The 16,813-nt window shown below is 38.5% G+C and overlaps 1 protein-coding gene across 1 annotated transcript; it reads left to right on the forward strand.

The window, feature by feature from the left end:
* Positions 1–15,205: 15,205 nt before the first annotated feature.
* LOC124371579 lies at positions 15,206–15,781 on the forward strand. The gene has a single exon (XM_046829928.1). It carries the CDS (start codon positions 15,206–15,208, stop codon positions 15,779–15,781), a length of 576 nt encoding a protein of 191 aa, XP_046685884.1.
* The last annotated feature ends 1,032 nt before the right edge of the window (positions 15,782–16,813 follow it).

Here is a 16,813-nt window from a genome sequence, read left to right on the forward strand (position 1 = left end):
TTTATTAGTAGGGAGACACCACTTAGGGAAGAATTGACAGTAGAAAGATAACTTTTTGCAATTTCCAGATTAGTTTCTGTAAACGTTAGTATCTATAGAAATCTGACGGTTTTAATGTAATAGGCGTTTTAAACTATTTCTAATTTAAAAACCTTATCTACCCAGCCTCACTATAAATGTCCATACTTCTAGCTGTAATAGGTGGGTTGTGCTTCCTAGTGTAATATCTTAGCCTACTAAATATCGCAGTACAAGAACAACTTTAAGCGCTAACATAATGGGAGTCAATGGGATGTTGTATTAAAAACCAGCAATGTTAAATTAAGGCAATTACTTTGTAGCAGCGATTTGCTAAATTTGCCTTTCTCGGAGGGGCAAATGTGGCTCCTTCTTGAGGTTATTATGCGGAAGAGAAACGTAATTAAATGCATGATTTAATGTTTGTAAATTTTTTTTTTTTATTATAACGACTCTTAGAGTTTTATAGCTTGCTTGTAATACTCGGGCATTGATACTGTGGCTGAGCATTATCGGAAAGTGTTCTACTCTGAAAAAGGGCTGAGGAAAAAATGTTATATCTGTCGAAACGATATGTTGAAAACGTACTCACCCTACACACTTAATAGTTTTCTTGAAGCTTTTTTATTAATACGAGCACCTCTGAAAGAAGATGATAATGCGTCCTCCCTGCCTTGCTATTATCATGTCTTGAATTTCGTATTGTGCTGCTAGTTTTTATGTTCTTAAGGAACAACAGAAAATGGAAAAATTGTCTTGTAACAGAGTAAATTTTAAGTTTTAAATATTGATATAATTTTTATCATGTTGTCGGATCCTACAATTGAGTTTGTAGTGAGTCCAATTGGGAGTAATTAAGGGACTCGATCTTTCTCCTTTTGATGCAATCAACGTATTAATAATTTGCTAAAATTCGATGGCATCTATAAACGGATACATGAAATCCATACAATATGAATGGTCCCTTGCAGACGTTATATGGAAAATGGTTTTATCAAAATAAGGAGAGCGACCTTTAAATTTTTAACTGGGGGGGGGGGGGAAGCGTTTAAAGTGTTGCTGCTTTTTGCTTGGGAGGGTGGTAATTCTGTACGAATTTTGATGCCAGGAAACAATGCTTTTCCCTGATCTAGTGAAAAACGAAATTGATCAATTAAACAAACCCAATGAGAACGACAAGTATCGTGTTTAGTTTGAATTTATTGGCAACTAATTACTACTTTTTAAATGATTCACTTTTTTAAACACAGTGGAAATTTCGGACACTTTTCAGGATCTACCCATGGACTCAATGAATAACATTTCATTGTCGTCGTATAGTTAAACCCCTTCCGATTTAAGGCAAATTATAGAGTACCGTGGAGGATTAATCTTCAGTTAGTATGCAAGTTTTAGAAAATTTTAGATAGTTTTTTGATACATATTGTCAAAATTGTTCAGTGAATAGAATGAAAGGTTTGAAAGAAAATATATATGTTACAGAAATAATATTATTTTCTTTTCTAAAAACATATTAACAGCAATATTTTGTTTGTTAATCAAAACTTCTAATGTAAAATCTTCCATTATATGTGTTTCGAAAACTACTCCTTATATATGAGACTGGTAAGGTTAAAAACCTAGGAAAAACATTTACCGTCCAAACTGTATTGCAAGAAAACCAAATTCTACACCCTTAAGATACATAAAACATTGCCAGTGAGTATAGTATGATAAGGAAGACAGGCGGCATGCTCTATACGCGGCCATGCGAATGGATGTTATCTGCACGAGCACGAGATCTTGCACGCCAGACGCGCCACAAAACACGCTAGAACAAACACGCATTTGCGCCCACGGTCACGTGACATACAACACAACAGCACCCTGCTCTCTGCCGGTAATATACTTTACTCGTGTGGACGGATATTCTGTTCTTCTGGCCTGAGCGTGTAGCACGAAGGCCTATTACTCGACAAGCTCAAAAATGCATGTCCTATAATGTCCGAGAGTAAGATATCTCAAAAAACGAACCGACCATAAAAACTTTGTATGAAACATTAATTCATATTTATTCAACATCCGAGTTTAAATTATGGTGTAATAACCACTCCATGGAATTTTGTTGAGCCCTTAGAGAATATTTTTACATATGGGGAATCCATTTATGGCAACGATAAAATTTACAAGGAATAAACAGACTGGATTTTTTAAACAGACAAAGTAGAGAAATACGACATTTATAACATAGGCCAAGTGACGTTTACTGCCACCCCAATATATCTCGAAGAAAGGATATTCATCGGTTGCGATATAAATACCTTTCATGAAAGATTCTTTTTATATGGGCGAAATAATTTTTTTTAATTATAGTTGCACATGGGATTTAGCTTGAGCGTCCATCGAAGTCTATTACTCAGAAGGCTAGGTAGAAACCCTATTCATGTAATGATTTATCTTGTTTGCCCTATCAGAGTGACATACAAGAAAATGTGCTTATTAACATTTGAAATTGTTTATACAATACCAGCCTCGGCTTATAAACCTGCTTATACACATCAAAGTTGGTGTCTGGAGTACTTAACGCTGTAAGTATTATACCTTTTATCATATACTTTTCTGACCTTAAAAGAATTTTAAGCAGAAAAATACGCTCCTTTAAACAACGAAAGAATCTGTGTTAGGGAAAACTCTGTTATTAATATACCCTCGGATATCATTATTACAAAATTTTTAATGAGGGTACATAGGGATCCCCACAAATTGCTACCCACGAGTGATAACTTATTGGGGTCTAAATAATGTTGCACCCCCCCACCCCACAGAGGGGTGGTCTTTACGGTGATGTAACTTAATCATGGTTTAAATAGTTAATTAATAAAACGGTGTGATATTGGTGTAATGAGAATGTAATTACCATAATTTACTTTGTCAGGTGTGCACTGTTGGTCCAAATTGGCCTACGGTCTGACGTGTTGTTTAATAAAAATATTAAGGGACGTTATTGAAGGTGGGCGGGGTCGTTAATTTTGGGGTTGGGGGTGGTGGGTACTAAGAAAATTGGTTTTGTAAATTGATGTGACCAGCCAATTGGAAGAATAAGCATTTGGGTAAATGACAACGGTAATATATTACACAAGAGAGAAGGTGTAGTACACTTCTGAGGATGGCTGTTCATACTGAACGATCCTATATTTCAGCGCGGTATTTGTATTTAGAATTGTGAAGGCGTTTCTATAGACATTTTACTAAATGTATTTGAAATATTGAAATTTCTTAGGACAAAACTACATCACTAACCGTTTTGTCATTCCTTGGAAATTGACAATCCTAGTTAACAGAAAATAGGTACAAAACAGACTATACCGTTTTCCATAAAGTTATCCTTTAAAAACAGTCTTTCGAGATAGAACAGTAACCAAACAACAGAAGAGAGAAACTTATGTAAATGCTTAGTAATATTATAAATTATAAAATTGTTTATCATTCCTCGGTAATCAACAGTTAACAAGACAAAACAAAACCATACCAACAATTAGTATACAAACAATGAAGATAAAATCATATATAACTGTTATTTAGAGTGAAGTGTTTTTTAACTTTTCATCTCTAAACTGGGTGGATAATGTCTAACATTTTGTCTCAAACAGGTAGAAAATAAAAACAAGTAACGTATGTTTAGTGGTAAAAATTTATAAATTTTTGAATCATATATATATTTGAATCATGCATCAAAACAGAGGAAGGATTTAAATATTAAGTAGAATCCACATCACTCGAATGGCATTCACTAGTAACGTTTTGGTACAAAATAACTTCTTCATCAGAGAGCTTTTAAAATACCAAAAAACATTAGGGTTCCAAAAAATGTGTTTTTTTTACCTTTAAAGTTTGAATGCAGAATCGTGATTAACATCGAATTTTTGTTTGCGAGATTTTTTCGTAATTCATTAATTGTTTTTATTTAATAACACTTAATATCTCTTGGACTAATCAAGTTATTATATCTTCACTTTATAATGACCTTGTCCGAGGAACCTTTTTTTTTATTTTTAGTGTTTTGAAACTAACGGAGCAATAACGACATAAATAAATATAACAGGAACTGGTAACGTTGTAAGAGGACGAGATAACAACAACAAATCATATCAGTTACGTAATAGGTGTGGACTCTGTGACGCAGTGACTCTATGATTGACCTGAACATCGTCAGCAAATGGAGCATTGTGTCAATATCGTTAACAATTACTCAATAATTCCAGAATGTTCCATGGACATAAACCTTTTTGTCTCATAGATCGTTGACACAATTCTAGTCATTTTCTTACACATTTTTATATTTAAATTAGTTTTAGTAAAATTTAAATTCCAAACACGAGTGTCATTGATTTGAATCTATCAGTGTGCAAGAGTATATAAACTAACTATGTTAGTTGCATAATCACGAGTATACAGAATCAAATATTATTTATTTTTGCTTGACCTTTGTGGAATTAAATGGTCCTCTAAAAATAACACGATAAATTGTAGTTTGTTTTCTCAGAATATGTTTAAGTGTCGAATGGAAGCAGAGAAGAAGATTTTTCCTGATTTAGTATACAAAAGTGAATTCATCAATTATTAATAATACCAACGATACGAAAATTTGTAAATTTCTCCAAACTATAATGATCTTTATAAAGATTCACGTGTATACATAGTTGTATGTTGACAGTCTCCAGGATCTACACCAAGGACTCTAAGGAGTGAAACTTTTATTTTTCAATATATTGTATTAAACACCTTGATTATTGTGGTAAATTATTGGTGTACTATGAAAAAGGGAAGTACCAAACTAGCTATTATGTACGGTTTTTCATTTATGTCATGTTAGATACAGAAGCTATAAATGGCTCGGTTAGTAGAGAAAAAATTTGACCAAATACTTATAAAAATTATATAGATCAATATTTTAGGAATAATAATACCTACCTAACAATACTATAAAAAAATAGCGGAAAGTTGCCTTTGTTTTGTTTTGTTTTCACGCATAAACTAATATCAAACATGATTGTACTGAATATTTACATGGATGTTCCTAAGTTCCCTAGGATGAAACATAGGCCTATTACTTATTTCGCAAATTCCTTCCGGACTAAACACACCCCATTAATCTTTAAATCAGCCAAAAAATCTGATCTAGGTCTCTAACGAGTCTATATTATGAATTCAAAATGGTCTAGTGAAATGTATTCAATTGTTACACGTTCTTTAAACATTGTATATATAAAAGCTTGACTACATGTTTAATTATTTTAATTCTAATTTTTAATTTGTTTGACTCTGTTATAGAGTAAAAGCATAACAAAAGTAACAACATATTCTCTATATTCAACATCGAAGCAACAAGCACAACCATTTTATTTATTCTGGATCAAATTAAGACAGCACGAGACAAAAATGGCAAATTTTTTATGGCAGAAAAATCGTTCGAGGTTACATCCGGAATCCCTTTTCTCACTGATGAGGTACCACGTTACTGATTAAAGTCCTATATTAAACATACAGATATAAATGTCCCACAGGACAGGACCGAGGATAATATTATGAATATAACGAACATAGAATTGGGAAGGCAAGAACTTTACTGTATCACGTATAATCTCTACATATGGATGGCAGACTTATCATAATGTAAGTATAATAATAATAATAAAGAAAAATTCTTATAATTAATTTTTGCTGTGAGGTGGCGTTTTTTGGGGGGGGGGAAAAAAACAACAGTTACAATATTTGCATGGGCATGGCGTCAACGTAAACTATATAAAGTACATCAGATAAATTGATGTTGATACAAGGTAAACACGATACAATGCAATACGGTTGTTGAATGTATTCAGAACCGGAGATTTTCGTGGGTTTGTTAATTTCAAAAATTTTCAACCCTGTGGGCCCATCATGAACTTCATCAGTTGAGTAAAAAATGACCTTTGACATAAGAAAAAATGTTTTAGTCGAGTCGAGTTTTGATTTTTTTACCTGTGTTCATTGAGTTGTTTGATGCCTTCAGGGCGCCTATTGATTAAGTCCGACTCCAACTTGAGATGGTAAGTGTTCGAAAGCTTGCCGTTCCTGTGGCTGGTTCGAACTCAAAAGTTATTCCTGCCTCTAGTCCCATATTGTGGACATCCCTGCCCCTCCGCACCAACTCGCATTTTAAGTCGGTAGTACAAAGAGCCACCTCGAGAATATAGAGACAGGGAGTAGGTCCAGCAATCCAAGCTACCCTAAAAAGGCATATTTTGCACGACCTCTCTGGGAGTTTAATTTTGAAAGAATTTCTTACTGGCTTTCTTTTGAGATCTGAAAACTCTTTCAAATGCTTGTATTTGGAAACAGCTTTCCCCCACAATCTCCAGCCCATATGTACAAATTGGTGGATGTATCATAGACCGAAATAGGCCATTTTATTAATACATTCAAACGAACAAAATTTTGCAAGATTTGCGCAGGACATAAATTCCCGAAGCAACTCTTAGAGCAAACGATTATTCAATGTGATCGTCCCATTGGTCAGCCCCCGATCAAGGTACATTCCAAGGAACTTAATGGAGTCCGTTTTGCTTCCAGAAGGAAATCGTCCTTCACCATCACCGCGGGTAAGTACAGCTCTTGCTCTTGTTGTTTCGCCGAAGGACAAAAATTGCATTACGTTTTTTTGATTTTGAACTGTTTATTTTCAGATTGGTATTCTGTGCAGAAATATTCGATGCATTGAATTCAATTCAATGAATGACTCCCATTTCCAAGTTCGTTTTTTTTGATTTTGATCTGATGCAGAGAAGTCGTGTCGTCAGCATATTGAATCAAGTTTTTTCCATTCTGGATTATGCAGAATTCAATCTGTTGGACGTAAAATATAGAAAAAAGGAACTGGCCCCTAATATTGATCCCTGTGGGACAATCCGTAGGACAATTTTTACTTTACCTGACACGGACACTCGCATATCTGCACGCACATGCTGCTCTATCTTTCAAATAAGACGATGATCCAATTGTGCAGGCAAGTCCCCGAATACCACTTTTGACCACAAGATGGAGCAAACAGTGTTGCATGATGCCACATGCCAAAGTCAAAAGCTTTATAGAGGTCGAGGTTATGCTCTAGCACGTGCTCTCAGCCTCTCTAGGAGGGCCCTCGACAACATTGTAATAATGAGATTCGTTACACAAGCATTCGACTTGTCCGACTTGTTTTTTCCTGAACCCAAATTGTTCGGGACATAGAAACATCGTAAACGAATCAAGAAATTGTTCAAATTGTTTTGAAGAAAATCTTTTTTGTGAAAATTTTGCTGAAAACTGGGAGTGTATAACATTGGACGATAGTTTGCTTGGAATGCAAGCATTCGTCCATTTTTAGAGAAAAATATCGGATAACTTTTGGCAATCTTCAATGCGAAAAGAGAATACGTCTTAGAGCAAATGAAAGATTGACTCAGGTCGGGTGATTGAAGTCAAGAGGTATTTGAAGCAACCCCTGAGCAAGCCACACAGACATGCCATTGGTGTCATCTTGGGATTTTTTTTCGAGTCTCAAATCCCGCACGATACGGGCCACTCTCTCACCTCACTCACAGGAAAAAAGAAACCATTAGCGAACGACAAATCGGTCCTCGTCAATGGAATCATCGCAGAGGGCTATCCGCAAAATGTGTCCGTCTGGTTCAGCCACAGTTGAAAAAAAAATGTGGGTTAAATTCACGTGCCACTATCAAACGGATCCATCAATTATTTTAATTTGTTGTTTTAAGTGTCGGAGTTGAAAAATTTGGAAAAACTTTGTTGTTTTGAGCTGTTTTTTTATAATGTTCCAAGCTGCACTTTTATTTGAAAAAATTTTCTTGATTGTCTCAGTTTGGGTTTCGACCGTCTCGGTGCCCTTGGCTATTCCATTTATTTCTTTTCGATAATATTTGCTTGATATTTCGAACAAAGTTTTAAAGTTGTATCGCCCATTTCGGTCCCTACATATATCGAGATGATAAAACAGTTGAACCTTTCTCTTGATTTGAGAATATCCTGATTAATCCAGGTATCTCTTCTACACTTTGATAAACGCTCTTTGAAAGTTTTTGAATGGGCAAGGCTCATTTTAATGAAAATTATTATTCGCCCTTTTAAAAAAAATTAAATGTGTTAGTAATTAATTATCTCCACAATCTTATAAAACTATTCTGTTTTGAATCTAATCTCTTTAATCAAAATTATATATAGGTCAAATTATATATTATTTACGCAGCGCTAAATTGCAAAACTCGAACTTTACGTAGCAAATATAGTTTTAATTAGAGGTGAAAAAACTTCAAATAAGAATTACTCCACAATTTTGTGCTTAACCCTTCTGGTGTCCTTCTTTCTAATCGTGATAATGATGAGTAACATGGGTATCTGATGAACGATGTATGACAAATTCGTGCTTTAAAAACTTTCACAGAAACCCTAACCACATTATCAGTAACGAGATGCGTTTTAACTAAGAAAAACTATGATTTTTAAATTTCTAGTTCTCTTTTCCAATTAATCTAAAAATTGATTCTTCAAGTAGTACTGGTAAATCGTAGGAAGCTATTTCAAACAAACACACTCGAAATATTTCATAGAATTATTATGAGCGAGAGCCCACGTGTAAAAGCTAGTTCATGTTAATCCTTTCTAAAACATTCCAACAAGCAATATATTTTTATTAATCTATATGAAAGAAAGGTCGTATTTGTATTTCGAGAAAACTATACTCCTCTTAAAATATAAGACCTACGGTAAGTAAAACCTCGGAAAAATTACCTCGATAATGTGAATGAAACAGGATTTTTCCGGACATTTGCCATCGTTCAGTGAAACAAAGAAAACAGTAACACTACGTTTTCCGAGATCTGCAATCTGATCTCATTCGAAGTGTTTTTAACTTAGTTTGTAATTATGAATTAGGTTAGTTCTTTACCTGAAGAAGATATCCAGATTTGCAGATCTTCGAACTACGGTAGTGTTACTGTTTTCTTGTTTCAAACTGAACGATGGCAAATGTCCGGAAAAATCCTGTTTCCTTCACAATCCTTCCATCGTCAAAAATAACCTTTAAACTCGATAAGGGTGTATTGCAAGAACCATATTCTTAAGGAATCCATAAAACATTGCCAAAGTTATAATATGATAAGAAGACAGCGGCATGCGTCTATACGTGGGCATGCGAATGAATGTTATCTGCACGAGCAACGAGATCTTGCACGCCCATATGCGCCACAAACACGCTAGAACACGCATTGCGCGCACGTCCACATTACATACAACAACGACCAGCACTGCACTCTGCTCGGTGATATACTTTCCTAGTCGTGAACGGAATAATCTGTTTCATCTGGCCCTGAGCGTTAGCGAAGCCTATTATCTCGACAAGCTCAAAAAATGTAAGTTCATTTACCTGTAGGATATTTCGAAAAAACGGAACTAATCATAGACTTACAACTTTTTTTCTATAGTTTTTCTCTAATATGTCTTGAAATCCGACAATCTCTTGGAATAAAATCAATCTATAATTGATTTATGATTCGTCTGGAAGTTTGTAACATGTTCTGAAAAACATATAATGAGTACAATAAAGACCATACCGTTTTCCATAGTATTCGGTCTTAAAAAAACAGTGTTTTTCGAGAAGTACCAACAACAGAACGAGCTTATATGGGCCGAATTATTTTTCATACGGGCTCAACCGACCAGGATCCTCAACATAATTTGTGCCAAAGCCTCAGATGACACCTGGTGTAAATACCAAATAGCAAAAATGGAAGAATGAACCATATTAAACCATGAAGAACACATTTACTGTACCGATGGGCTGTTGTTAACAAGAGATAAAGCCAATATTTCAGAGACTCTTGGCTTAATCCTATATTAATTGGCTAAGTGCGCTCATGGAGGCGGGACTCAAAATATGAGCGAGAGTCTCTGAACAACATAATTTGGAGTCGCATACCTTAAGAAGGTGTTTGTCAGAATAAACACTCTGGAACTTGGTGGGTGTGTATGATGCACATAGCTATCATAAAATAAAAAAGGTGTTGTCCAGCATAGTGTATTAATCTTACAAGCTTCTTAGGACCTAAAGCCAAAAGGCTACCAGTCAGCCAGTGGAAGATGTTTCTTGAGGATCAATTTGAACAGGATTGGAAGACCCGGGAGAAAATCCTGCCTATGCTGCAGAGCATTACTAAAGTGAGTTTTCATATTTTTGTTTACTATTTTTGTAATTTTCCGCGAAAACGTGTGTTTTTAAACCTTTAGGTAATTTTTTTTCATAAACTGTTCAAGCTAGACAGCAGCTGTTTTTCACAACATGTACAAAATACAAATCTAAATTGTTCTGTCCTGTAGGTTTTTTAATTTAGCAATTATATTCAATTTTATATCATACTAGCTGTTTTCCCGCGGCTTCGCAACGCGTCTCTTAATCTTTGCCCGTAATATTTTCTTTGCCTTCAAATAGTGTTTTGGATATTTTTAATATACGTAACTACTGTGTTGTAATTGCAGTTTATAATGTGTCAGTGCGCTTTGATAACTTATTATATCTTGCAGTAACATGCCTGGTGGTTAGTTACATACAATGGGCATTTGTGGGGGGGGTATAAACCATCTACATAGAAAAATACAAATTTTTCATATAGTGGTGACGGTCGAGGCCCCTTCCCGCCGTCTGGAAGTACTGGAGGGGAGGTCAGCAAGGTGAGCGCCCGAGGCGGTGAGTACGTGAGAGGACTCCGCGCGAGCGGACGTCCGAGCTACCCTGAGGGCCGATCTAGTTTAGGGCTTAGCCTAGTGATGGTCGTGACGGCGTGGTGTCCCGTGGTTCGGAAGTGTTTGTCGGTTTATAAGTTAAAAATAAAGTTGCAGTAATCTTGAGCTGGCGTTTGGTTCCAGAGTACACCCCCTTCGGAGCCCTTCGCCCCCACTGAGCAGGAGGCGTGCACAAATTGTGTGGAGCGCCGGGTATTCCATAGGTGATCCCAGAACCAAATACGGATTAACGATCCCAGGTTAGAAATATAAATATTATAATAGTAAATATAATATAATCAGTAAAATATTTCTTTTTTAAATTCGGATTGTTTTTTTTTAAGTAAAAGTTGATTAAGTTGAAAAAAAAAATGAGTAGATTGAAAGAACAAGAGAGAAAGTTAGTTTTTGATCCAAATAAATTGTAGTTACCTTTTGAAAGCAAAAGTGAAGTGTAATTGGGAGTAAATAATTTTAATTTGTTTTCTCGTAGCTTGTAAGCCGAATATAATTTTTGTTAGTTTGTTGTAAGTAGTAGGCCTATTTAGCAGCCCACAGTGCGTCGAAACCATAGGTAACCGGTAAGGGGAAGGCATACCTACCCGTGATGTAAACAAAGTCTGTTTCTTTTTATTAGGTGAATAGAATAATTTTGAGTAAATGAGTTTTGTTTTTATTAAAGTATGTTTTAAAAAAAAAAGAGAGCTTGTCCATGGGTAGGCCAGGTCCAAAACACCAATTGGTACGGAACGAACTGTCGAGCGGCATTGAAATTTTGTGTCGTGTCTTGAAATAACCCCTTGTGTTCAGGGGAATATGTATATTTAGAATTGTTTGATTTGATTTGGATTGTGATTGTGAGATTTGATTTTGTTTTGATTATAATTTTGTTCTGATTTTGGTTTTTATTTAAATCTTAATTCGTGATAGGGTGGTTAGCAATCGTTATGTCGTCCCCAAACATCAAGTTTAGTGTAAAAAACAAGAAGTCAGTCAAGGTCTGACATCCAGTTAGTGAGGGTTCCCCGAAAGACCCAGGACAACCCCAAAGACATCTTGAGGAAGTAAGAACCGTAGCTGAAGTCGAATTTAATTCCCCCTACCTGGTAGTGGTCCTGACGGTTGAAGAGGAAGTGGGGGAAAATAAAAGATAGCTATGGCTGAAGCCAGGGGGGGGGGCCTGTTTTATTACGTCCAGGAAAGTTCAGGGGCGGAGAATGGAGGACAACGTGGAGGAGTATCTAGCCCAATTTTGGGAGAGTGGCAAAGGCCAATGGCTGGAACGATGGATACACGATGTTGGTTATTCTGCCCCATGTTACCTGGAAGGGGCCGCTCTGAAATGGTACGAAGAACCTAGAGCAATCTTTAGGAGCCAATATCACCTGGGAGCGGGTAAAGAAATGGAATGAAAGGATACGTTTCAAGCAATCGCTTGGGATGAACAGATGGAGTTCCGACTGCGGATGCGGATGCAAGGGGAGAGAGAGCCCGTAGAATTTTCGTTATGTACAGAGATGTGTGTTAAAATTTATGTTCAAAAGTGGACCCCGGGGAGATGAACGAGAGAACTAAGATTCCAAACATGTTATTAAGAGGATTAAGGGCCATCTCTATTGGTAGAGAAATTGATGGTGATGACCAATGACACTCTATAGAAAGCCTATACTGGCTAACGTAAGGAAGATCCTAGAACCGCACGTTTCAATGGCTTCGGACAGTCGGGTTAGACTACCTACTGGGGAGGAAGTCTCATCAAAGGCGTACAAACTACAAGAGGAATCACCAGTCAGCCATCCAAGACGGAAAGGACAACAATGGAGCTAGAAAGCAAACTAGAAAAAACTTTAACTATCTGAATTTTGCCAAGTTAAGCATTGCGTCCTTCTAGAACAGCAGGGAGAAGAATCGAGATACACGGGCCGCCCATGACTGAGAACAATAAGCAACAGCCAAGGGTTCAGTTCCGAAGTTCCAGATGGGAAAGAAGAGCAATCAAGATGGTGAAACAGTATGGAAGGTGGAACCGAGGGAGAGCAAGAGGAGCCTACTCCCCCTCGAAATCGTGGAAAGAACTAGTGACGGTCGAGTGGAGTGATATGCTACACAGTGCAATAGACCCGGTCATCTATGCTGTTGCCTTGTCGCTCAGGAAATCAGGGAAACGAACAGAGGGACACCACTAAATCAGGGAGCGAGATGGTTTCGCATAGAATGAGCTCCCCAACAACAGAGAGATGAAGCGTCTTGATTGCCAAAAGAGAACATGAGCGCCGAGAATGGCATGACCACCAATGGATGGAGATACCAAACCGTAATCCACGCCATGGTGAGTAATGCGCCGTGGTGAGACTTTTACCCAACGCATATACCCAAGGAATTCCCTCGTCCCGAGGCCAAGTACTGTGTAAGGAACCGAGTGGGAGTATGGAAATTAAAAAGGAAAAATTTAAATCAGAGGACAAATGCCAATAATATTAGATAACTGCGGGGGCCTGTGTGAGTTGTGTTGTGATGAGAATCTGGTTAGCCAAACGTGAGAGACAAGGATTAAAAGCAGCTACACAAGGGAAGATGAATGTTTAAGAACAGACCCACCGATAGAGCCGGTACAGATTTTGGGCTAGAATTAGAAATCTATCTTAGAAATCAGCCACTGTGCTGAATATTGTTCCCCAGTGTTTTGTGTGGCACAAAGGAGTGGGTGACTGTTGTATCCTGGGCAACCGATTTCCATCCTGAAGGTTTGGTACAACAATAGATTTCTCGAGGAGAGAGAGCCGAAGTTGTTAATTAATCGCCAACGAGAAGAAAAATCTGCAGTTAGAATTTTCCTCTTTCAGCGGCGGAAAAAGGACGCCCAAGTATTTGAGCGTCCCACCTCCATGACCCCTCGTGGTTGTGAAGCACATACATTTGAAGAAAAGGACAACAGATACATGGCGAGAGTAATATGTGCATGATTCTACTGAACATCTCCTCCAAGAAAGTCAGGAGGACTCCTGAAAATTAAGTAACGAAGGTTTGTTTGCCACACATTTAGGAGTTATGGAACCAAAGGAAGGAATATTTAGAGAAAAATCTGTTCTAGTGCCCTACAGGATTGACTCATCCACGCCGAGCCACCTAAACCAAGTATTGGTGATGAATCTGGCAGATGATAAAAGGTTGCCTACAAGAGCAGCTGAAGTGTTAGCGTAGGTATATGAAATCTGTGGAGACTTGCGAGAAGAAAACCTGACCAGCGAAGTCGAGGGAGCAAGGGAACAAGAAAAGAGCGAGCTTGAGGAGGAGAACATAGATATTAATCCGCAATTATCCCCAGAGAAAAGAAAAGCCCTACTTAAACTGCTGACAGAGTTTAGAGACCGCTTTGCCTGGAAGAAATCTCAAATAGGACGAACAAACGTGTGTGAACTGGCCATTCCGCTCACTGACGATACCCCAGTGCATCAACCTCCCTATAGGGTGTCGCATCGTGAGCGAGAGATTATCAGGGAGCAGGTGGATGAAATGCTAACGAAAGGAGTCATCCGGAAAAGTAATTAGCGCTTACGCATCCCCAGTTGTACTCGTAAAGAAGAAGAACGACACATGGAGGTTCTGTGTAGATTACCGTAAATTGAACCTATGTATCCAAGATCTAGCGTATCCCTTACCATTAATTGGAGATAATATTGACATACTTGAACGGATGTCAATGGTTCTGCACCCTCGAACCTGAAACTCTGGTTATTGGCAAATACCAATTAAGGAGGAGGATAAGCACAAAACTGCTTTTAATAACGGCAGACGGCCTTTGGGAGTGGGAATGTAACCCCCTTTGGACTCAAGACTAGCCCAGCGGTGTTCCAGAATGTATGGACCAGGTACTAGCAGGGTTGAAATGGGGGAGCTGTCTGGTTTACCTCGATGACGTATTGGTCATGGCACCAGCATATGATGACATGCTGGAGCAGATTAAGGCAGGTCTTGGAAAGGCTTAGATCAGCCTCTATGAACTCTTAATCCAACCAAATGTTTCGTTCGGGTATAGCGAAGTCAAGATCTTAGAGACATACGGTAAACGCCCAAGGTATAAGTCCCAACCCTGACAAGATACAAGTAGTAAAAGACTTTGAGGCTCCAAGACGACTAAGAGCTCTGCGATCCTTTATTGGTATGTGTAATTATTACAGATCTTTTGTGCCGAATTTCTCTAAGGTAGTTGGTCCTTTAGTCCATCTTACCAGGAAGGATGTAAGATTCCATTGGGGTCCTGAACAGGATGCAGCCTTTGTAGATCTGAAGGAGCGCCTGACATCAGCTCCAATTCTGAGACATTTTGACCCAAAGTTGCCCATTGAGTTGCACACTGATGCGAGTGACCAAGGAGTAGGCGCAGCCCTTATGCAAAAGGATGGAGAAGACAGTGCTTCCAGTAGCGTATGGTTCACGAAGGTTATCGGACGCCGAGAAGAAATACACTACAACTGAGAAAGATGTGCATCGCTGTGGTCTGGGCGGCGCAACATTTTTAGGCAGTTTCTTGTGGGGCCGAAAGTTTACTATAGTGGTGGACCACCACGCGCTATGTTGGTTAGACAAGAACAGAGACCTATCGGGCAGACTGGGCCGTTGGGCTCTCAAACTTATGGAATTTGACTACAAGATTAAACACAAGCAAGGGAGATTGCACGTGGTACCAGACTGTCTATCAAGGAATCACGGAGGGATAGACGATCCGGAGGATCAGGACAAGACCAATGATATCCCAATGTTATCAATTAACCTGAAAGATCTCACCAGTCTACAGAGAGAAGATCCCGATTGCAAGAGGATAATAGAAGCAGTTCAAGACCCCGACGGAGCAGCTAGCGCAGATCGACGGTTGGCTAAGAGCTTTATGGTTGAAGACGGGTTACTATATAAGAAGAATGTCGCAACATGTAGGTCACAAGAAGTTACTAGTGATCCCAAAAAGTATCAGAGATGAGGTGTTATTTGAATGTCATGACAGTCCGTTATCTGGCGGCCATCTGGGGTTCATTAAAACATTTCTTCAAGATAAAAAGCAGATACTACTGGCCAAATATGGTTAAGGAAGTTGAACGATACGTAAAAACGTGCCCGGACTGCCAGAGTCACAAGACACCCAAACGAGCAGCCGCAGGGCTCTTACAACCTATTCCCGTGGGGACAGCCATTAGATACCATAGGAGTGGACTTCTTGGGACCGTTTCCGAGGTCAGCGAAAGGGAATGTGTATATAATCGTAGCAGTAGACTACGCCACAAAGTGGGCAGAGGCCGAGGCAACGAGAACCACGACTGCTGAAACAACAGCGAGGTTCCTAGTAAACAGGATAATCTGTAAGTTCGGATGCCCAAAGAAGATATTGTCAGATAGAGGGACGAATGTTCACATCCTCCTTGGTGAAAGAATTTGTTAAAAGGATTGGGAATACGACCAAGTATTTACAACTGCCTACCACCCCATGTGTAATGGACTGACAGAACATTTTAACGGTACTTTGGCCCAAATGCTGTCGAATTATGTCAGCACTAACCAGAGAGACTGGGATTTGTATGTAAGCCTAACTTGCTTTAGCTATAACACATCTGTACAAGAGACCACTCGACAACACCACCCTTTTTCCTTATGTATGGTCGAGAAGCACGACCTCCCCATAGACGTGTCCCTAACGCCCGACATGCGTCAGAGGACCCACAAGTCGAGGAAGTGGCTGGAGAGAGTTCAGAAGTGCCGTGAAGACGTACAGAAGATAGTCAGCGGTACACAGAAGAAGCAGAAACAGAGGTTTTGATAGGAACCCATCGACATGTGGAATTTGAACCAGGGGAACAAGTAATGGTGTGGACTCCCATCCGCAAGAAGGGTAGATCGACTAAGCTGCTACACAGATGGTATGGACCATACCAGGTCGAGGCTAAGCTATCGGAACGTGAAACTACGTGATACTAGTCACCAAAGGAAAGAAGCCTCCGTTCCAGGACACAATTCACGT

Source organism: Homalodisca vitripennis, unplaced genomic scaffold (assembly GCF_021130785.1).
Source record: "Homalodisca vitripennis isolate AUS2020 unplaced genomic scaffold, UT_GWSS_2.1 ScUCBcl_1674;HRSCAF=5595, whole genome shotgun sequence".
Classification (NCBI taxonomy): Eukaryota; Metazoa; Arthropoda; class Insecta; order Hemiptera; family Cicadellidae; genus Homalodisca; species Homalodisca vitripennis.